Source organism: Protomyctophum bolini (assembly GCF_963924005.1).
Source record: "Protomyctophum bolini genome assembly, chromosome: 21".
Lineage (NCBI taxonomy): Eukaryota > Metazoa > Chordata > Actinopteri > Myctophiformes > Myctophidae > Protomyctophum > Protomyctophum bolini.
Window position 1 is genome coordinate 30,175,224 of NC_137882.1, and position 22,703 is coordinate 30,197,926.

Consider the following 22,703-nt stretch of genomic DNA (forward strand, 5'->3'; position numbering starts at 1 on the left):
ATTCTCTCTGTCCTTCAGTCGAGTGAGTCGTTGATCCCCCCTAAGCGACCCCCCGCCACACACACACACACACACACACACACACACACACACACACACACCCACACACACACAAATCAGGAACATCACAGCAAAGTGTTTGTTCGTGTTGATCAAGCGATCGTTCGCATTGATCAACGAGTTGTTCGTATTGATCAAGTGAATCGTTCGTATTTATCAATGAGTTGTTTGTTACGATCAGTGAATCATTTGCGTTGATCCGTGTGAGTCCTTCGTAATGATCAGTGAATCGTTCGCGTTGATCCGTCTGAGTCCTTCGTAACGATCAGTGAATCGTTTGCGTTGATCCGCCTGAGTCCTTCGTAACGATCAGTGAATCAATTGCGTTGATCCGTGTGAGTCCTTCGTAATGATCAGTGAATCGTTTGCATTCGTTGATCCGTGTGAGTCCTTCGTAATGATCAGTGAATCGTTTGCGTTGATCCGTCTGAGTCCTTCGTAACGATCAGTGAATCGTTTGCGTTGATCCGTCCGAGTCCTTCGTAATGATCAGTGAATCGTTCGCGTTGATCCGTCTGAGTCCTTTCGTAACGATCAGTGAATCGTTTGCGTTGATCCGTCTGAGTCCTTCGTAATGATCAGTGAATCGTTTGCGTTGATCCGTGTGAGTCCTTCGTAGCGATCAGTGAATCGTTTGCGTTGATCCGTGTGAGTCCTTCGTAACGATCAGTGAATCGTTTGCATTCGTTGATCCGTCTGAGTCCTTCGTAATGATCAGTGAGTCGTTTGCGTTGATCCATCTGAGTCCTTTCGTAATGATCAGTGAATCGTTTGCATTCGTTGATCCGTGCGAGTCCTTCGTTATGATCAGTGAGTCTCCCCAGACTCACCATCATGTGATATAGTCACTCTGACCGCTATGACCCCTCTAGCAGTAGCGGTCAGTTGTGGATCGGTTCGAAACCCTGCCACTTGGATTCAATGCACCACAGAGGTTAGAGAGAGAGAGAGAGAGAGAGAACAGGGATGTCAAGACTCACAACATCCCTGCTGTCTTTTATTCCGCTAAAAAGGCAGAGCCGCGACGTGGAAGTCGGACAGACGTGATTCGTATTCCCTTCATCGGCGACGCCGTCGTCGTTTCCTTGTCTCGTGTCGCCCGGCAAGGACTCTCCTCAACGAGGGCAGGATATAACAATAACGACGATAGTAATAATAGTATTGTATTAAATAATCCACGCTCGTTGTGACTGAGGACCCCGAGCTTGCGTTATAGCTTTTTGTTCCCTTTGCGTACATTCAGTGAACAAATCCACGTCCGGGGTGGGCGGGGAGATGCAGAGGGAGGGGGTTTTGTTCATTCGTCGGTTCGTTCACTTTGCTTCATTTCCGCCCCCCGTGCAGGGGGGGGGGGGTTTCACCCCCGCCCCACCGCTACGGGACGGGCAGCATCTCGCGGCCCCTCTCGGGCTCGCCTCGGCGCGGCGACTCCCCCCCCCGGGCCCCCCTGGCCGCCGGCGTGGTCGGCGTGAAGCCGTTGGAGGCGTTGGCGTTGGCCGCGCGGGTGGCGCTGTCGTAGGAGGGCGGCGAGGAGGTGGAGGAGGCCGTGGAGAGCATGGTGTCGGAGCGCTCCATGGCCTGCAGGGCCACCGAACACCCCGAACCGTAGTTCTCCCGCATCATGGCGGCGATCAGTCCCTCCTTCTCCGGAGGAGCCGCCATTGCCTCCTCCTCTTCCTCGGCCCCCTCGTCCTCCCCTCCTTCTCCTTCCGGCTGGTGCGGCGGGGTGGTGATCTGCCGGTACAGGAAGGCGGCGGCCTTCATCTGCTGCCGCACCAGGTGCCGTCTGAAGCACCTGCCCGAAAGAAGAGGTATATGAGTGTGTTAAACGGAGTCAAGGTTGCTTTATTTGTCGTCGACAGCAGCAGCAGCAGGAAAAAAAACGAAATTATGTTTCTCCTAGTTAAAAAGACAACACAGACTCATACAAGAATAAATATATCAAGTGCAAGACAAATACTGTGAATATAAATAATTCCTACAAAAAAAACTACAGGAATTCATTAAAAAAAAGCATAGTCATATAAATAAAATAAAAAACGTTTAAAAACTGAACGTAGAGTTCATGTCATCAGCTCATGTCCTATATCTACCAGGGAGTTTAAAAGTCTTCCCAGAGGGCATAAGGGAGATCAGGCTGTGAGAGGGGTGGTGGGTGGCATCCTCAATGACGCCGGTCGCTCTCCTCATGCATCTCTGCCGGTACCGTATATGTCTGCCAGGGAGGGCATGAGCGAGAATAACAGATGAACAGATGATCTCGTGACTTCCACTAATCCCCCTCCCTCCCTAAGTATGTGTGGCCACTTCTTATCGGTTAGTTGGCGCGCACCTCGTTGGTAAACATGGGCGTCCATGTTAGAGCCGTGCCAGTCTACAGGAGCTGTGCCCAATTAATGTATAAGATTATGTTCCTCGGGACGTGATATTTTATGATATATAGCACCCCGATCGCACAGAAAATTGTATACAGTATATGGGTCGCATCACGACGCATTGTGAGCTTGTAGATTAGCTATTTTTAAAAGGCCGAAATGTAGTAACTAGTAACTTAAAGTACAGTAACTTTGAGTAAAAGTAGTTATTTTCCACCACCGCCTACTTTTCCCCCCACCTGCGTGTACCCAAGCCCCCACTAAGGCTATATCCAACGTTGAAGCTGCGCCTACTGGCGAAAAGTGAAACTGCAGCACGTTCATGGAGGTGGACGGACGTTCAGTGACGTCCTGTGCGTAACGTGCGTCATCCCGGCTGCTCTTCCGCTCGCTCCAGCCATCGAGTCATAATGGTAACTCTTCCGGGTGCTTCAAAGCGCCACTGAGCGACTTCTATTGAAATTAATATAGCGGGGAGGAGGGGGCTAGGGCTGTCGCTCCGGTCCTCCCTCTATCATCATCATACAGCGAATGTCTGAATGTCTGAATGTCACTGACAGAGCGTTATCTCATCATTGACTGCACAAATCACTCCCACTTTTCACACAGGCATGGACCATGATTATATGGAGGTCTTAACAGAGCCCTTTTTTCGATTTGACACATTAATGATTAATAATGAATTTATTAGTGGATTAAAACAGCCGTTTACAGCCGTGGTCTTTATTCGTGGTCTATCTCCGACCGAGCCACACTATTAGCACACATCTCTCCATGCCAAAAAAAATCTGCACGCTCCCAGAAGTGACCTAGGCTACTTTTTACAGACGCAACTGTCATATTTACTGTACAAATATTGTTTGTACATCACCACACGATCCCATGGGCAATGCGCCTGGGTGCAGTACCCCCCACGGCCACAAGACGGGGGGCAAATATCTCACAACGGGTAAGGGCTAGTTTATATAACTCTATGCGTGTGTACCTTTGGATGACGCTGGCGGACACGTCCTCCTGCTTCCGCCGCAGGGTGGTGGTGATGGGCTCGTAGGAGATCTTGGAGGGGTTGGCCATCATGAACTTCTCCTCCATCTGCTGCTTCAGGGCGTCCATCTCCCCCGACTCGCCCAGCACGCGCTTGGTGAAGGCGAACAGGATGTCCAGGCAGTGGATCTTGTCGCCGCTGACCATGGGCAGGTCCATGGAGATGAGCTTGATCTTGTTGGGCTTGGCGATGCCCAGCGGCTCCGACAGCGTGTCGGCGAAGTCCGACAGCGCGGCGTACTCGATGAACTGCGTGGCCTCCGGGTCGAACTTCTCCCACACCTTTTTTTTTTTTCCGGGGAAAAAAAAAAAAGCAAAAAGTGAACGTTTAATTTTTCCTCTCGTGCGACGTTCGAGAAAAAAAACACTCATTGGGCTCAACATAATGCAAGTTAGCATCCGGCAGTTTCTACATGCTGGGGACCCATACTAAACATTTCTAACATAAAACCTTGGTGTACTCAACATGTCCGGGTTCATTTTTTGGCTATATAGCCAGGCTAAATAGTAATCGTAATAGAGTCTGCCTGTGACATTATTAAATTATTAAATTTATAAAATTTAGTTTTTTCGCCTCTGGTGAAAAGCTGGAGGTTGCACGACAGCAGGCTCTCAGTCAGATCTGATCACATATATATATATATATATATATATATATATATATATATATATATATATACCTACTGTATATACATACCAGGGACGTCCACACATAAACATCAAAGGGGGCTTCAGCTCCTGCCCGTCTTTAAAACAACTGCCCTTTTCCAGACCACGAATGCAGCTTTTACTACGGTGAAAGAAATGCAAAATGCCACTTCTCTCCTGCCCATCATGCCATACCGGAAGGCAGCGTTCAGGAGAATTGCTTTTTTTTCCCCGAAGCCTCCTGAACTTGAACACAGCATTTTTTTTGCGTTGAACAAAACACAAAACACACGTTGAAAACAAAACACACACAGAAGTGTAAAGCGCGCACGACTCGCGTATATATATATACCTCGTAGAACATCTCGAAGTCGTCCTCGCTCAGCGGCTCCGTGCTCTCCTCCGTGGCCACGCTGAAGTTCTCCAGGATGATGGCGATGTACATGTTGACCACGATGAGGAAGCTGATGATGATGTAGGTGACGAAGAAGGTGATGCCCACCGACGGGTTGCCGCAGTCGCCCCGCGCCGAGGTGCCCGTGTGCGGGAGGCCCGGGTTGCACTCATCGGGCGAGTTGATGAGGATGGGCAGCAGCAGGCCGTCCCAGCCCGCCGACGTGGTGATCTGTCAGTGCAGGGATTGGTTGATTGATTGATTGATTGATTACCATATAGGCCTATTAACCCATTTAGGACTGAGGCCGATTCTAAAAAATGGCTTCTAAAATCCTGAGAGTTTTCTGAAAAACCTCCGTTTCTATGTCAGTGGTTCTCAAACTATTTCATGTCAAGGAACCAAGGAACCAGGAATTATCTGTATTTGGCTGCGGACCCCCCCCCCCCCCCCCCCCCCCCATCTGAAAATGAAAATATGTTGTTCCAGGGACCCTCCCCCCAGAAGCAAATATTTGAGTTAAAAATGTGGCCAAATTTGACTAAAGGAACTGCCATTGGATTATTATTATTATTTTTTTTTTTTCATGTCATATGAAAGCATGGAATCATAGGTTCAAATTGACATGTTGGTTGTTCAGTTTGACCCACCGGTTTTGGAGATAAGGCTTATTATAGAGTAATGTCTTGCAGAGAAAACAGCGAGTTGAGAAAACAAAAAGAAAGGTTGAAAGGTTCACTTCTGTGGTCTCTACACCATGTCTAAGCATTTATTACATATTTACACATTTCAGCGTTGACACTTATTTCAGACATGCTCTAGTTTGTGGAGAGTCTGCCTGTGCTATTAACTCATTTTGGATAAAACAAAAACAAAAGTTAAGCTGGAGGTTGCGCGATGGCAGGCTCTCAGTCAAATCTGGTCACATTTGTCACTGCATGTACTCCTACTGGGGGGTGGAGCCTGTCAGCAGGGAGTGTTGGGGCGGGGGGAGTATGGGACAAAGCCTTTACGTCCTGCCGGTGGGGGGGACGCCCACTGGCAGGTGAGTCAGTACTACTTAGTAGGATACATACAGTACAACAACATTGACAACACACAGACATGTGTGTGGGGAGGAATCAATTAGCACAGTGGTTCTCAACCCTTTTCCACATCAAGGCCTATTCTTTATTTGGCGTTAGAGCCACGGAACCACCATTTGATGAATATTTATAGCCTCGTAGACCCAAAACTCAATGTGTCCCCAGTATGGGGTGCATACTTAGTTTAGACTATAGTCATTGGTTAGACATGGGTTAAGGTTAGGTTTGACTGGTCTAACCAAATGACTAGTCTAAACTAAGTACTGTCTAAACTAAGTACTGCACCCCCACAGTATACCATAGGAGAGATAACAGGCAAGCCTTGATAAAAATAACAATTCTTCTACATTCTCTAATTGTGTAGAACTTCTTGTAAATTAAGTAATGCAGTAATGTTTAACGGTAATGTAACACTTGAGAGCGTATAATGAAAACAAACAGACCTGTATATGTAGGTGCATTTGGTTCCATTTTACACTCTCAGGTAAAGGGTTCATTTGGTTTACCAACTATCCATTTAGCTTTGGGACCACCTGGAACCACCTCTCAAGGACCACTGTTGTGTCCACCGGGCCCACTGGTTGAACATGACAAGTCGGGGATAAAAAGCCGGTTAACCCATTCTGACCGGGAACCCGTTTTGGTGTTAGCATCATGTTATGCTTTAGCTATTTGAAAATAGCAGATCTACAAGCTCATAGCGCGCCACCGAGTGGCGCGCTACGAGCTTGTAGGTCTGCTATTTTTGAAAAATCGAAGAACGACTGACATTTTTAGAATCTGATCTCAGGTCAGAATGGGTTAATCAGACCCAGTGTATGTCCAGTGAAAACCTCGTATGAATCTGATCTCAGGTCAGAATGGGTTAAGAAAAAGGCCCCAAAAACATGTACACTAAAAGTCGGAGAAAAACACACCTGGAACAGACAGAGCATGCTGTTGCCGAACGTCTCGAAGTTGAACATGTCGTCGATGCCGGCGACCTTCCGCACGTAGGCGAAGTTGGCCATGCCGAAGATGGCGTAGATGAACATGACGAGGAAGAGGAGGAGGCCGATGTTGAAGAGGGCGGGCAGGGACATCATGAGGGCGAAGAGCAGCGTGCGGATGCCCTTGGCGCCGCGGATGAGGCGCAGCACGCGGCCGATGCGCGCCAGGCGGATCACGCGGAAGAGCGTCGGCGACACGAAGTACTTCTCGATGATGTCGGCCAGGACGATGCCTGACGGAGGGGAGAGAGAGAGAGAGAGAGACACAAGTACTCAGTGGTGATCAAAGCAGGGTACGCGGGGACCTCCCAGAGGTGCTTGTTGAGGGGGTTCCAGGGGGGGTTCTCAGCCAAATGTGTCAACACTAGAGTGTCTGTGAGGTCTGCCTGACCCATTTTGAGATTTCTATAAGTTGATTATCTTTGCCCGTGTGGAAGCTCTCAGAAGATTCCCTTTCCCACGACTTTCCCTGAAATATCCGATTCAAATCCATCTCGGTTTCGTTTCTCATCTGAAATATTTTCTTTTTTTTCTTTTTTTTTTCTTGATATTTTTTGCGGCTTAAGCCTTTTATTGGTATTTTGAAGGGACAGACAGTAGGCTGACAGGAAACGGGAGAGAGATGGGGGAAGACATGCAGTAAAGGCCGTGTCGGGCTCGGGAGTCGAACCCGCGGCACACTGCGACTGGATTACCAGTCGGGTGCCCAGACGGTTACGCCACCGCCTGGGCCTCTGAAACATTTTCTAAATATTAATTTAGGGCAGTTCGTTTTCGGTTCGAAATGACCCCTGGATGCCCCCCTATCCTCCCCCCACTTCACACCTCCAGACAGCCCATTGTTCATGGGGGGGGAGGTGTCAAAGCGTCTGCAGACAATTTGATTGATTGAAGTATTTATTAACAGTTTGCAGAATTACAGTACATTTCAAGCACAACTCAAGACAAAAAACATTTGCGGAATAAAACCTCCGTGTGAGGTCAAGTGCAGTGGCGACTTGAATGACAAGGAAAATTAAAAAAAATACTAAATTGTTTATTTAGCTGGCATAATGAGTTAACACACATACATGAATGTAATACAACATCTCGTCTGCCTCTGCCACTTTGGCAACACATTACAGACCCTCGGTCGGTGTCCTAATAATGGCCAATCACGTGAATCCTCTGTTCCCCACCAACCAATCACGGTGCCCGCGCGAGGTCATGTATGCTATATGATGATTGATGATGGAGTTTTATGACGGCGTTGTTAATTCATGGACATCGAGTACCAAGCCCCCACTCCTCTGTCTGTCCCTCTCTACACCATCTGTCTGTCTCTGCATCCATCCATCCATCCATCCATCCAACACTAGGGACTTTAAAGGAGAATTCCATGCTAGAATGCTTTCTTATCTTTCTTTGTAGTTATTACGTCCCCACTCAAGAGGTCCTACTTTTTGCTCATTTTCCCTACCATAAGCCCTCAATGAATTGCATTGCATTGAATGGGAATTGAATGGGGCTATGGGGTGTTATGCTAATTCGCTTATTTCCATCGAAAGAAGTAGTAAAGTGTGCCGCTTGGGATATTATTTACATTATGAAGAGAGGATATATACAAAGAAATTATAATTTTGAGCGATGGAAATAAGCGAATTAGCACAACACCCCATAGCCCCATTCAATTCCCATTCAATTCAATGCAATTCATGTAGGGCTCATGGTAGGGGAAATAGCCAATAAGGAGCTTTTGCACAAAATAACACCTGGACCTCTTTGGTGGGGACGTAACAACTACAAAGAAAGGTAAAAAAGCCTTTTAGTATGGAATTCTTCTTTAAGCAATGACGGCTACGGCAGTCCGCTCAGGCAACCAGACATGGATCAGTGCTCGATACATAAACCTGCTTGCCGTCGCAGCCCTTTCTACTACGGCTAACCTACGGTATACACTTACACGTAAAGTGTCTATACAACGCCAAACCATGTTTATTGAAAAGTATAGCGGTCATACATTTACACCGATTGCTCCAGCACCTCTCTTATGCTGTGTGTGATGTGTTGACATACTCTGAATGAAGAAATAACACTAATACCATTATGTCATATTAACGTTTTTAGAATAATGCCCTGCACACACCGGGTGCGCAGAGATTTTGGCAGCTATACGCCGATTGCGTCATAGCCGCTGTACTTCCACCTAGCGGAGCCGTCCCTGAAAACCGTTGTTGCTTAAAGTCCCTACTGTCTGCATGTCTCCTTCTCTGCATGCCTCCATCCATCCATCCATTAATACTGTCTATCTCTACTAAATAGAGATGTCAGCTGCTCCTCTCCTCTCCTCTCCTCTCCTCTCCTCTCCTCTCCTCTCCTCTCCTCTCCTCTCCTCTCCTCTCCTCTCCTCTCCTCTCCTCTCCTCTCCTCTCCTCTCCTCTCCTCTCCTCTCCTCTCCTCATCCCTCCATCCCGGCATGTGTCTGTATGAATTATGGTTCGTAGAATGCAGAAGGGATGGGGTAAATCAAACCCTCTCTCTCTCTCTCTCTCTCTCTCTCTCTCGCGTGCTCGCACACACACACACAGCCTGCACTCAACCTACACATAGACGCACGCACACACACACACACACACACACCATGTCCATCATGTGTGATTTGTCTCTGGGGATTCGCCCTGTGACACCACTGATTACTGCCGTTACCTTCACCCCTCCCCCGCGGCCTTGTCCACACACACACACACACACACACACACACACACACACACACACACACACACACACACACACACACACACTACATAATTGCTCACAGTGCAAGTATAACATGTGTGCACACACACACACACAGCCTGCACTCAACCTACATGTAGACGCACGCACGCACACACGCACGCACACGCACGCACGCACACATTCAGGACCATTAGGTTCCTTCTGATCTGTTGTTTTAGCAGAAGCCTGCTTATCACAGCGATGCAGAGGGCAACATTCATGATTGCATTTAGATCAATTACAACGAAGGCTTATAAACATGTACAACCTGACAATAGAATGCAGAGAGGAGATAGTGTAGGAGAGACAGACAGTAGGACAGCTGAGAGACAGACAGTGTAGGAGAGACAGACCGTAGGACAGCTGAGAGGGAGACAGTTTAGGAGAGACAGACAGTATAGGACAGCTGAGAGACAGACAGTGTAGGAGAGACAGACAGTAGGACAGCTGAGATGGAGACAGTGTATGAGAGACAGACCGTAGGACAGCTGAGAGCGAGACAGTTTAGGAGAGACAGACAGTATAGGACAGCTGAGAGACAGACAGTGTAGGAGAGACAGACAGTAGGACAGCTGAGATGGAGACAGTGTATAGGAGAGACAGACAGTAGGACAGCTGAGAGGGAGACAGTGTAGGAGAGACAGACCGTAGGACAGCTGAGAGGGAGACAGTTTAGGAGAGACAGACAGTATAGGACAGCTGAGAGGGAGACAGTGTAGGAGAGACAGACAGCAGGACAGCTGAGAGGGAGACAGTGTAGGAGAGACAGACAGTAGGACAGCTGAGAGGGAGACAGTGTAGGAGAGACAGACTGTATAGGACAGCTGAGAGGGAGATATGCGTAACACTTGTCAACCATGAACTTGAAAAATGGGATAAACACCACACTGAGCCTCACGCACGACATATTTTGCTAATTCACTCTACGCGCAGGTCGAGACGAATTGGGACGGTTAATTATATCAAAGTTAAAAAGAGAGCGTGCGTTTTATTAAAGCACCTAAAAGGAAATGAGTGACCCAGACACGACGGTCCATAACAGGAGCCCTAGCTCGCACACAGTGGAACGCCCAGAGAGTTTGTCTGGGGACTCCGCGCACCAGTGTTGAACTATATGGAAACTAAATAAAAACTAAGCTATGATGACTAAACTGACACTACTAAATATACTGAGAATTTCGTCAACTTAGACTAAAATGTTAGGAAGGGACTATAGTCAAAAGATCCAGTATAGGTCATTTTACACTTGGTTGCATGCTGAAAATAGCAGATCTACAAGCTCACAACGCGTAGATCTGCTATTTTCAGAAAGTGTACAATTTGCCATTATGACGGCATCAAGACCCGCCAAAATACATTTTAGTCGACTAAATCCCCTGTAGATTTAGTCGACTGAAATCTTAGGATATTTAGTCGACAAAATAATTGTCTACTTGCCAGCCCATAGAGCCCCATTGTGAACCCGGACAAGTTGAGTACATTAAGGTTTTATGTTAGAAATGTCGAGTATGGGTCCCCAGCATGTAGAACCTGCCGGATGCTAACTTGCATATATGTTGAGTAATTTTCATAATTGGCATAATATGTGACCATACCATTCACAACCAAGGCAACAAAATAAATCATCATGCTTTTAGTAGCATGTGGCATGTCAAACTAGGGGGTTTTCATGATGCTGAATCCATTCCAAGCATTAGTTTTGCAAAAAAAACACTCCTTGGGCTAAAAACGGCCATAGCCACTTGTGGACTACATGACTGAACCTTATGTTGCATTTAATTTAAAAAGAGGACAGAGGTCCCTCTGTGCCCAGTTAAGATCTGGTGCTTTACCTCTGGCAGTTGAGGTTGGCAGATATACTGGCGTTACTGAGGAGCAGTGACTGTGTGCTCTCTGTGACCTGGGAGTTGTAGAGGATGAGTTTCATTTTGTTTTCTATATTGTTCACTATACCATGGTTTAAGAAACGTTTTATTTGAAGGAAATCAGGATAAGAACCCAGATCTGTTTTGGATGTCTGAGTGTTTTATGTTAAATCGGTTGTTCAGTAATGAAGTTTTTGTTTTTGGAAAAGTCATAGAGAAGCCATGGCAGTTACGTTGGAGAACGATGTATCCATGAGTAACTGTCTATTTGTGTATATGTATTATTATATATGTACAATTTGGGCCCTGGGCATCTTATGATGTAAGACACTTTAATAAAAACTCTATCTATCTGTGCTATGGCCCAAAATTGTGCTAACATCATCACATTTGTGATGACGGCTGTGGCCGTTTTTTAGCATGGAATGCCGCCGCACGCCGCACGGACACAAGCACGGCCACCAGACCAGAAACCCTACTGTACTAAACTAGATTTTAGTTCAGTCAGTCTTTTGAATATATTTTTTGTGTTTTAGTCACATATTAGTCATCTGAAATGTTTTAGTGTTAGGCTAGTTTTAGTCGACTAAATGGCATAAGATTTTAGTCGACTAAATGTACAGTTGATTCAGTCGACTAAAATGTATTTTGGCGGGCCTTCTCTCTAGGTCGTCCTCAGACGAGCCCTCCATCGTCGTTTCCAGTCATCCCGGTTCTCCATACATCTGGCCAGTTCGTTGGTACTTTGCGCTCCTGCATCGCTCTTGAGTACATCCACGTATGTTAGCGCGGGACGTCCTCGTGATCGATGCCGGTGTGTTGGTTCCCAGAGCACCAGTGTGCTGGCTGGCAGCTCTTGATGCCTTTGGCAGTGTCCTGCTATAGTCTCATTCTCCTGGCTGCTATTTTCTGGCTCACCCCTTGGTAATCCCTCATACAGAGTCTTGTTATGTAGTAACATGTACAGTCTTGCTGATGTTAAGCACTGCATTCTGGTGTAGCACCCGTCAAGGGACTTCTGCAGGGTTGGCTTCAGGGTCCAGCATTCACTGCCGTAACAGACTCCACTGTTGCGTAGAAGAGGCTGAGTTTGATTTGTCGGGGGAGATTGGAGTTCCATACGCTGGTCATGCCATTCAGGGCCCTCCATGCAAGTGCCTTCCTCAATTTCAGATCTTGCTCGATTGAGTTGACCCATGAGCCCAGGATGTCCTTGAGCCACAGTGCCTCCTGTTGTTGTGAGAGCTGGATGTGATGCCGTCATAATGATTCATTTTACACTTTGCTGAAAATTGTGAGCTTGTAGGTCGGCTATTTTCAGCATGCAACCACGTGCAAAAAATGACTTATAGCCTACTGGATCTCGTATCCACTATAGTCTCTTCCTCACATTTTAGTCTAGTCTAGTTTTTCTTTTTTTTGCAAAATTGTCAATATATTTAGTCTTGGTTTTAGTCACGATAGCATAGTTTTCATTTCGTTTTCGTCAGTGAAAATGTCGACGGACATTTTTTGGTCATAGTATTAGTCGACAAAATCAACACTGGGGCAAAAATCAGAGCAAAATGGAATGCTTTTTAGCTCTAAAACTTTGGAAATTCCACGTTTTTCCACGGTGGAATACACAGTGGGCATGATTACCTGAGCACTGTGACTATGGTCCAAAAACCAAGGAAAGGAAAGCCTTGACTATATTACTACTATACAGCATGTACACGGACTCAGTGAGTGAACACATGTCTCCCGACGGAGAAAGGCCACCACAGGCTGATGTGGCTCCCAGGAGAACCCACCGCTCACGCAATGAGGTGGAAACCGGGCTACACTTCCCACCGTATAGCAAGACATCAGACACACACACACCTCTTGCAACCACCCGAGGAGAGTGTTTGGTACAACAATGTGCCAGCAGCACAGACAGAAGTAAGATGAGTGAACTGTTGTGACAGCTCGCTGTGTTCCTGCACTCGGTATACCGATTGACCTCGATATGTAGAAATAATCTATACAAATATACAGCAACTACTATAGGGCGTGCTTTTATACACTAATATCACGATACCATATGATGCACGATATTGGGCACTTATGTAACTTAAATATAGCATTTTATGTAGACATAGCACATACTAGTATATGCATAGTTCATTATATAGATATTCCACTGTTAGTTAGCATGTTAGCATATTTATGATTCATGATGAGTATTTTTATGTTTTTGATGTATTACCTTGTCTTGTGTTCCTGCTTACTGTAAATCCCTCTGGATTAATTGGAGCGTCTGCAAAATGCCTACATTGTAAACCGTGGGCTCACGATATCGATACAATATACAGTATACTGTATATATATATATATATATTATTATTTTTTCAATCAACATTGGTATCATCTTCAGGACCTCCACATACAGATAAAATAAAATAAACCAAACCAGTGGTCTCAGAACGTTTTAGCTCAAGACCCAAGCCAGTGAAAATAGTCTATAGCAGCAAATGTGAATTTTGCTTCCGGTTAATTTTGGGGTCTTCAATACAAAAGTCCCCCGCTTCATCCGGTGGCAGAATAAAGCAATGGTTCCCAAAGTGGGGTCGCTTAGCCAGGGGTCCGCAAAATAATTCAGATTGTTCTCCAATTTCTTTCTTTCTTTCTTTTTTACCAGTGAATTAAGGTATGTGTGATACTGTATGTGAGCTTACCATAATCACAGTAATCCTAAATCATATTCCATCATTCAAGGGCATTTGGATAGAAATGACACAACTCCATGCAGTCAGTCACTTTCAGTTCTAGAGGGCTGCAGAGGCTGAGTGTCTGTGTGACCAGCTGATGGTCGTTGATGCTTAATTGATGCATCAAAAGGCAATTATGTTTCTGCACTGTCAAATAGGTCTTTTGAGAGTCTTTGGAGGTTCGGGAACCCCTGGTATAAAGGACTATTACAGACTGAATCGACGCTGGCAGTCAAAGAGCTTTAAGTACAGCACTTTGCATAGATGTATACTTCAACACTCGCCATATTCAAGTGGGTTTGTTATGAACATTCATCATTCAAAGGTCAGCCAGAAGGACCCCTGCTCCACTGAATAGGCGTCTCTGTCTGTGCCTGTCCGGAAAATCTTTAGATGACCGCTGGCATATATAATGGGCCGCTTGCCATTGTCTGTGTGTGTCTGTGTGTGTGTGTGTGTGTGTGTGTGTGTGTGTGTGTGTGTGTGTGTGTGTGTGTGTGTGTGTGTGTGTGTGTGTGTGTGTGTGTGCGTGTGCGTGCGTGCGCAAGCGTGCATGTAATTGGGGGGCTATAGCAAGGTGAATGGGTGATAGTGAAAACAATTTGGGCATGCATGTGTGTGTGTGTGTGTGTGTGTGTGTGTGTGTGATGTACAGTATGTAGGACCTTGGTACAGTAGAGACATCAAGGCCAATATAGGCTGGCCTCATTCATCACACGCACACGCGCGCACTCACACACACACACACACACACACACACACACACACACACACACACACACACACACACACACACACACACACACACAGCAGAGCAACAATGCATTCTATGTAGTAAATGTGAATGTGTATAAGGATAATAAGTGAATAAGGGCAATTAGTGAATAAGGGTTATAAGGGAATGTGAGTTATATGGTCTTATTTATATTTGAACCGGTGTAATGATTTAATGTGACTATGGGCAATTAGTGAAGATGAATTAGGGGAATATTTTAATTTGAATAGGGGTAAAGGTGAATGTGACGATGGGTAATCATTGAATGTGAACAGAGCGTTGCAGTCCCACCCCCGGCCAGGGCCCATGCAGGAAATAATTCCCCGTTAATTTTCCCCATACTTTTCAAAACTTATTTATTTAAAGACGTTTACGCCGCGGACAAAGCCAACTCTTCATCTCTTCTTGTTGTCACAAATTCATGACAATAAACACAATGTTTTGGGCAGATCAAATAATTAGTAAGAAGAAGGGAAAAAAGGCAGGGTACAACACTTTTTTTTCTTCTTACTACTTATTTGATCGGCCCAAAACATTGTGTTTATTGTCATGATTTTGTCACGACAAGAGTTGGCTTTGTCCGTGGCGTAAACGTCTTTAAATGAATACTTTTTAAAACGTCTATGGGGAAAATGAACGGGGAATTATTTCCTGGGCCACTCATCGTTCTGAAAGGGGGGGGGGGGGGGGGGGGGGCGGGACTGTGACGCTCTATATAGGGGGGGGACCCCCAGGGGTCCTTGAGGGAGTTCCAAGGGGTCCCCAGCTAAATGATAGTTTGGGGAATAAAATTACCCTTATGGTAACTCTGAGAGTGTACAAATGGAACACTCTCAGAGTTAAATTAACATTGATTTTACTATTATACAGTACATTGGGGTCCCGGATATAGAAATGCCATTAACACTTAGAATGCTGAAAGCGTTTTTATACGCTTTATTATACCCACCCGTGATATGCGCATAACGTTTTTATACGTTTTATGGTCCAAAAAACGTTTTTTTATTGATTACTATAGTTCAACTATATTTGCGCCCGGACAACTCATAATGTAACACCGATCGGCTCTAAAAATAGTTAAAACCCCCCCCTGCTGAAAAGAGGTGTTGGTCTGAGAAGCGTCTGGCACCGCCTATTGGTTGGTCTATGCGAGGACGTACGACGTAATGGAGACGGCCGTCCGGCATAGACCAACGCAGATGTCAGGGGATCTAAAATTGATGGGACAATGCTCTTGTGTGTGTGAATACACTCGATTCCCCCTCCCCTCCTGTTTCTACATGGTTTCTCCCGAGGGAGAATTGTGGGGGGGGGGGTCTCTTCCTCTTGGATCGCATTGGCAGTTCCCCCCCCACTCCCCAGCCCACTGCTTTCAACTGCAAGGCTTGCCTTGCACTCTTATTCTCGGAAAAAGATACAACGCGATTTGCTCTCTGCCCGTATATAAACCTGCAACGATCGGCATTTGATTTCATAACGTTTGCCAGACACACGGAGTTAGTCATGGACAGATTGCACATCATTATCGAGGGACCGCCATGACAAGCCATAGCGTCTTCGCCAGCAGACACTATCTATCGGCTGTGATTGTAACCGTTGCATTCATTATCATTTCAGTGATAAGACCGCAATGAAGACGTCTGGGACGTCATTGACCCGTTTGTAATGTATAACGAATACACACGTCTCATCCTAAACTGCGGAGGCCGTGGTGGATAAAGCTATTTTCCCTATAATTGTTGACTGCTTTGCTCGCATCCAACCATCCATCCCCCTTTCTCGTTGTTTTTTTTCTTCCAAACACGTTGACGTGCTGCTTCTGCTGCTGCCGCATCCAACCATCCATCCCCCTTTCTCGTTGTTATTTTTTTTCCAAACACGTTGACGTGCTGCTTCTGCTTTGCTCGCATCCAACCATCCATCCCCCTTTCTCGTTGTTTTTTTTCTTCCAAACACGTTGACGTGCTGCTTCTGCCGCATCCATCCACGATCGTCGTTGGTTTTTTTTCCAAACATGTCCGGACATAATCCGATCCAGTCTCGCGTCTCACCTTATAGATACGCGAGACTGGATCGATGAGGTTAGTGGTATGTCTGGACATGTTTGGAGCGGCACACGACAATCGACAATAATGTTGATTATGCAAGATCATTTCCTCAAAGCCTAGTTGCCCCCCCCCCCTGTTACTGCGATTGTAGCTCGAATCACAGAATGAGTTCAATGAGCGTAGGGAGAGGGCACATATGGGGCTACGATTGAGGCTGATTTATATTTTCTAACAACTTAGGAGAGAGACTGACCACGATGCAGGCAGAAGAAAGTTTCCAAGTCCGTTTTATGATCAGATATGTGCATCAAGACTCTCTGCTTTCATAAGAAAAAAACTAATATTGTAATTGCGAATGCAATGAGCACTTACTATGAGACCTAGCAGATCACGTCTGTCTGTCTGTCTGTCTGTCTGTGTGTGTGTGTGTGTGTGTGTGTGTGTGTGTGTGTGTGTGTGTGTCTGTCTGTCCCGCTTACTGTATATGGGGACCTGGCCCTTTTGTGCCCATATATGGAGCTGAGTGATTTGTGAGTCATGGTGACATGAGTGTGATGGCGTGGTCCTGCTTTGGGGACTCCTTATATGGTTATGGCTGAGTCATGGTGACATGAGTGTGATGGCGTCTTTTGTGACCATATATGGAGCTGGCGTGGTCCAAGCACTAACTATGACACCCTGCAGATCATGTCTGTAATTTATTCTAATTGTTATTGCAATTTACGATCTGCGTTCGCTTTCCGCGTTCGCGCGTCTTACTCGTAATAATAAAAATCACACCCCTGTGAAGTGAGCAGTGCAATGTTGTGAAGTGAGCAGTGCAACATTGCACTGCTCACTTCACTGGGGTGTGATTTCTATTATTATTACAGTATTAGTATTTTTCTTATGAAAGCAGAGAGTATTCTGTTTCATACGGTATATAGTATGTACATGTCGCTATAGGCCTTATTTTGTGAATATTTAGTTGTTAGGTCCATGCTTTCTCTAAAATTATCTTTTTCAGAGAACTTTAGAGATGGCATGGGCCTGAATAACTATTATTCACAAAATAAGGCCTATAGCGACATGTACATACTATATACCGTATGAAACAGTAGACTCTCTGCTTTCATAAGAAAAATACTAATACTGTAATAATAATAAAAATCACACCCCTGTGAAGTGAGCAGTGAAATTGCACTGCTCACTTCACAGGGGTGTGATTTTTCTGGGTGGTATTTTTCTTATGAAAGCAGAGAGTCTACTGTTTCATACGGTATATAGTATGTACATGTCGCTATAGGCCTTATTTTGTGAATAATAGTTATTCGGGTCCATGCCTTCTCTAAAGTTCTCTGGTGGGCGCAAGCTGCATTCAATAGCCAATTAGTGACAAACTGTACATGGGATCAATGTGTATTTGTTTTCCTCCTAAAAGTAGACATTCAGGGCTTTCATTCAGTGTATAGTATGTATATGATATCTTTTTATATCTGTCTGTCAATGTCTGTCAACTTCAAGCCTCCATATCTCTGTTGTTTTTTTTCACGAGCAGCGTGCAGGCAAAAGCAGGTGTTAGAAAAAGGTCAATATCTCCAGAATGGAAGATGGTAGAATCATAATTTTTTTTTTTTAAATTAGTGGACAAGTTGGGCTTTCTTTTGATTTATGCGGTGTGATTCTCGCTATAAGAGGCCCCTCGCTGTGGGCCCCCCGAAAAGTTCAAAAAGCCCATGTTAACCCCTTAGCACCAGTAAGCCTTGGTCCGCTAGAACCTGTAGCAGTTAAAGTGTTAAATGGGGGTCTGTAGCCTAATATGCATGTCAAACTGGGGGCCTAGATTATTCTCGATTATTCCTCAATGTGGACGTGGTGCAACTGGTACAAGTTGCAACAACCTTTGCAGGGAACTATAGCATCGCATTTATTGCACTTTGCATGCTCAGCCTCAGAGTAATTTCCCTCTCTGTTAACCACACTTTGGAGATCTCTTCGACATACTGTCCCACTCGCTCCGCGGTGGTCGCTGAATGCACAGAACAGTGGGGCGTATCCTCCCCGACCCCACTCACTCACTCATGTATTTGGGGTGACATCACCCCAGGCTCTGCTTGCATGCATGCACAGACACAGCGGAGCTAAATGACGACTGATGAGAACCGTTTGGGGAAGCGTTAATACAAAAACGATGGAACCGGCTCCGGATCCGCAATGTCGTAACCGGTTCTGAAATGGACCCGGTTCCGAATCCCAACCCTACTGTTCATTGATATGCTCTGTCCCGTCTAAATAAACAAAGTAAAGTAAAGTTATGCTGTTGATGTAATGTCTTTGTTATGCTCTGCTCTGTGGTTTGTTGTTGATATCAGAGCTGTCGCTCGGTTCACAGATAATCTGAGATGTCAATTGTGATATGATATCACATCAGCAGAGCCACACCGGCAGAGCCACACCGCCAAACTAAATGCAAAAGCTTTGCAATACACGGCTAATGGTCATTCTGAGCTGAAGTGTTTCAATTAACTGACGGACGGACAGACGGACAGGACACTCACCCACGACGGACAGGATGACCACGACGAAGTCGAAGATGTTCCAGCCCACGGTGAAGAAGTAGCAGCGCAGCGCGATGATCTTCACCGTGCACTCGCACGAGAAGATGATGATGAAGACCAGGTTGATGTTGTTGAGGATGTACTCCATGTGCGGCGCCTGCTCGTCCGTCTCCACCATCATGGTGATCATGTTGAGCAGGATCAGCACCATGATGATGATGTCAAACGCCTGCTTCCCCGCCAGGTCGAAGAAGAAGCCCTGCACGTTGTTCTGCAGGGGGGAGAGAGGGCGGGAGGGAGAAGTAAGACAACTAAGTAAGACAGAGTTACGACAAGTAACTAAGACAGAGTAACTATAAGTAACTAAGGTCAGAGTAACAGACAAGACATACTGTTACTGTCTGTTTCTATCTTAAATCCTATTCTTTTAGATTGTTTATTATATAGTATTATAATAGTAGTGTGTAGCGAGCGTGGAAATATAGTGGCCCTCTGGAGCGAGTGTGGAAATATAGTGGCCCTCAGGAGCGAGTGTGGAAATATAGTGGCCCTCAGGAGCGAGTGTGGAAATATAGTGGCCCTCTGGAGCGAGTGTGGAAATATAGTGGCCCTCAGGAGCGAGTGTGGAAATATAGTGGCCCTCAGGAGCGAGTGTGGAAATATAGTGGCCCTCAGGAGCGAGTGTGGAAATATAGTGGCCCTCAGGAGCGAGTGTGGAAATATAGTGGCCCTCAGGAGCGAGTGTGGAAATATAGTGGCCCTCAGGAGCGAGTGTGGAAATATAGTGGCCCTCAGGAGCGAGTGTGGAAATATAGTGGCCCTCAGGAGTGAGTGTGGAAATATAGTGGCCCTCTGGAGCGAGCATGGATATATTGCGGCCCTCTGGAGTGAGCATGGATATATTGCGGCCCTCTGGAGTGAGCATGGATATATTGCGGCCCTCTGGAGTGAGCATGGATATATTGCGGCCCTCTGGAGTGAGCATGGATATATTGCGGCCCTCTGGAGTGAGCATGGATATATTGCGGCCCTCTGGAGTGAGCATGGATATATTGCGGCCCTCTGGAGTGAGCATGGATATATTGCGGCCCTCTGGAGTGAGCATGGATATATTGCGGCCCTCTCCATCATCAAAGTTGTCCACGCCTGATATAGCGGTAGTATGTGGTCTTACCAGAGGTCTAGGAATGGGTTTCTGGGGCTTCTTCGAGCCCAGTTTCTTCATGGCGTTGTAGTACTTCTTCTGTTCCTCCGTCATGAAAATGTCCTGTCCTCCTAAGTACACGCACGCACGCACGCACACACAAACACACACACACACACACACACACACACACACAGTTATCTTCCCCGGAGAGACAGCACGTAGACAGCATCATCAGCCGAGCTCTATTATCACTAATCACACTCACGTGAAGTGAGGGGCGACCACTGTATTTAAATCGGCGACATGAAAAAGTTGAGCAACACGGAGATATAGAAACATGGGTTTTTCAGAAAACTGAAGACATTGTTTCAGAATCGGCCTCAGGTCTAAATGGGCTAAACAAACATAGACGTGCTAGCAGACAATTTACATTCCCTGGAAAGTAACAGTTTTGGGGAAATAAGTGCTGACTGGCCCCGTTTTATTTTAGCAGTGGGAGCAGCGAGGATGACGCGATACCTTTACTTCTCCTGGGTTCACAATGGAAAGAGACAACGGGCACAGAATAAAACCTCTGAGCGATATAAAACCACTGCTTTTCAAAGTGGGGTTCGGGCACTCTCAGTGGTCTGCCAACCAGTGAGGAGCCCCCACCGGGAGGACGTGCTGTTGTACCCCTATACTGGCTCACCTGCCAGTGAGGAGCCAAGTGTGTTTGTATTATAGGCTACATATTTATTTGGTGCTTATCTTTCGTTTCTGCTGGTTGAAGTTGTCGATGATGACTCCGATGAAGAGGTTGAGGGTGAAGAAGGAGCCGAAGATGATGAAGACCACAAAGTACAGATACATGTAGAGGTTGATCTCCTTGATGGGTTGTTCCTCCACCTGCAACGCACGCACACACACACACACACACACAGTTAACTCATGCACTATTGTACAGATTAACAGCTATAGAGTTGGACTGGACTTGAACTTACAGCGCGAGAGTCCACAGCCGCGTACATGATGTCCATCCAGCCTTTGAAGGTAGCCTAGGAAACACATAAGAGCATGTTGTTCATGTCAACAAGGCCTCAATACGTACATTTCATTATTAAAATTTTTACTCATGTATTTATTTATTTCATTCATTCTGGTCTTCTGAGACTGAGACTTTCAGCACTGAGTGCTGAAAAGGGAAACTTCCCTTTTTGCAAAAGAATACATGTTAATGACAAAACTCAGCCCTTCGACGAGGAAACACCGCTTAGCGTTGGTCTTCCCTCCAGCCGCCTACGCTCCGATATCTTCGTCATGTCTGCTTAATTTGTTTTCGTTCTGCTTGTCTTTAGTTTCACTCCCTTCGGGAAGGTAAATGGTAAATGGTGCATTTATATAGCGCCTTTATCCAAGGCGCTTTACATAGATTGTGCATTACATTCACCCATTCATACACCGATGGCAGCGGAAACCATGCAAGGCACCATGAAGGAGTGTTATAGTTTTGTCCCGTTTAGTTCTGTGCAGCTCATGTTTGTTAGGTTCAGTTGTAGTGTTGTATCTGTTGTTCGTTAGGGATTTGAGTTAAGTGTTATTCGTCTGGCCATCATCGCCTTTTCTTTTGTGTTCTGTTCATTCATCACCCTGTAATGTAAGTCAGTCCGTCCGTCAGTGCTCACAGAGCCATTCCTTTGTAATACTTTCAGCAAAAGAAAAAAAAAATATATAATATATATATATTTCACTCTGTCCCAACTCTTGTCTGCCCAGTGTCCCCGCAGGGCCTCCCTAGTGACTCCCCAGTGTCTCCCCAGTGTCTGCCTCCCCAGTGCCTCCCCAGTGTCCCCCCGGGGGGGGGGGGGGGAGGGGGGGTTGGGGCGCCGCAAAATATGTCACATTCTGTCTCTCCCTCAGTCTGTGACTCCACACTGGCCACTCCCATATCCCATTCCAGCACACCCAGTTCACCCAGTTCCATTTACACACCTGTCTTCAACTACCTCATCAGCCCCAATCAACCCACCTCCTATAAGACTGGACTCATTTCACACACTCACTGTCAGGTTATACCATGTCAACCTTGTGTTTGGTCTTGCTTGTTCTTGGACTCTGCATTTTTGGACTTCCTGCTTTACTGCCCGCCATTCTACACAGTAAGCCTTGTATTGTTGGACTGCTACTGTTCTGCCTGCATTCTGCTCTGTAGATTAGCATGTTTGGACTACTGTTCTCCTGCCTGCTTGTTACTGTTAGATTTGCCTA

At 46.1% G+C, this 22,703-nt stretch overlaps 1 protein-coding gene across 1 annotated transcript in view; it reads right to left on the minus strand.

The window, feature by feature from the left end:
- Nucleotides 1-1,434: 1,434 nt before the first annotated feature.
- Nucleotides 1,435-22,703, minus strand: part of scn5lab (sodium channel, voltage gated, type V-like, alpha b) — a gene marked incomplete at both ends in the record, with an annotated part of 143,496 nt that continues 122,227 nt past the window's right edge. Inside the window, 8 exons of the mRNA XM_080793847.1 lie at nt 1,435-1,855; nt 3,421-3,761; nt 4,480-4,752; nt 6,524-6,828; nt 19,310-19,580; nt 20,484-20,584; nt 21,203-21,344; nt 21,440-21,493. Coding sequence (XP_080649973.1) covers nt 1,435-1,855; nt 3,421-3,761; nt 4,480-4,752; nt 6,524-6,828; nt 19,310-19,580; nt 20,484-20,584; nt 21,203-21,344; nt 21,440-21,493 — 1,908 coding nt within the window. The remainder of the gene's footprint in view (nt 1,856-3,420; nt 3,762-4,479; nt 4,753-6,523; nt 6,829-19,309; nt 19,581-20,483; nt 20,585-21,202; nt 21,345-21,439; nt 21,494-22,703) is intronic.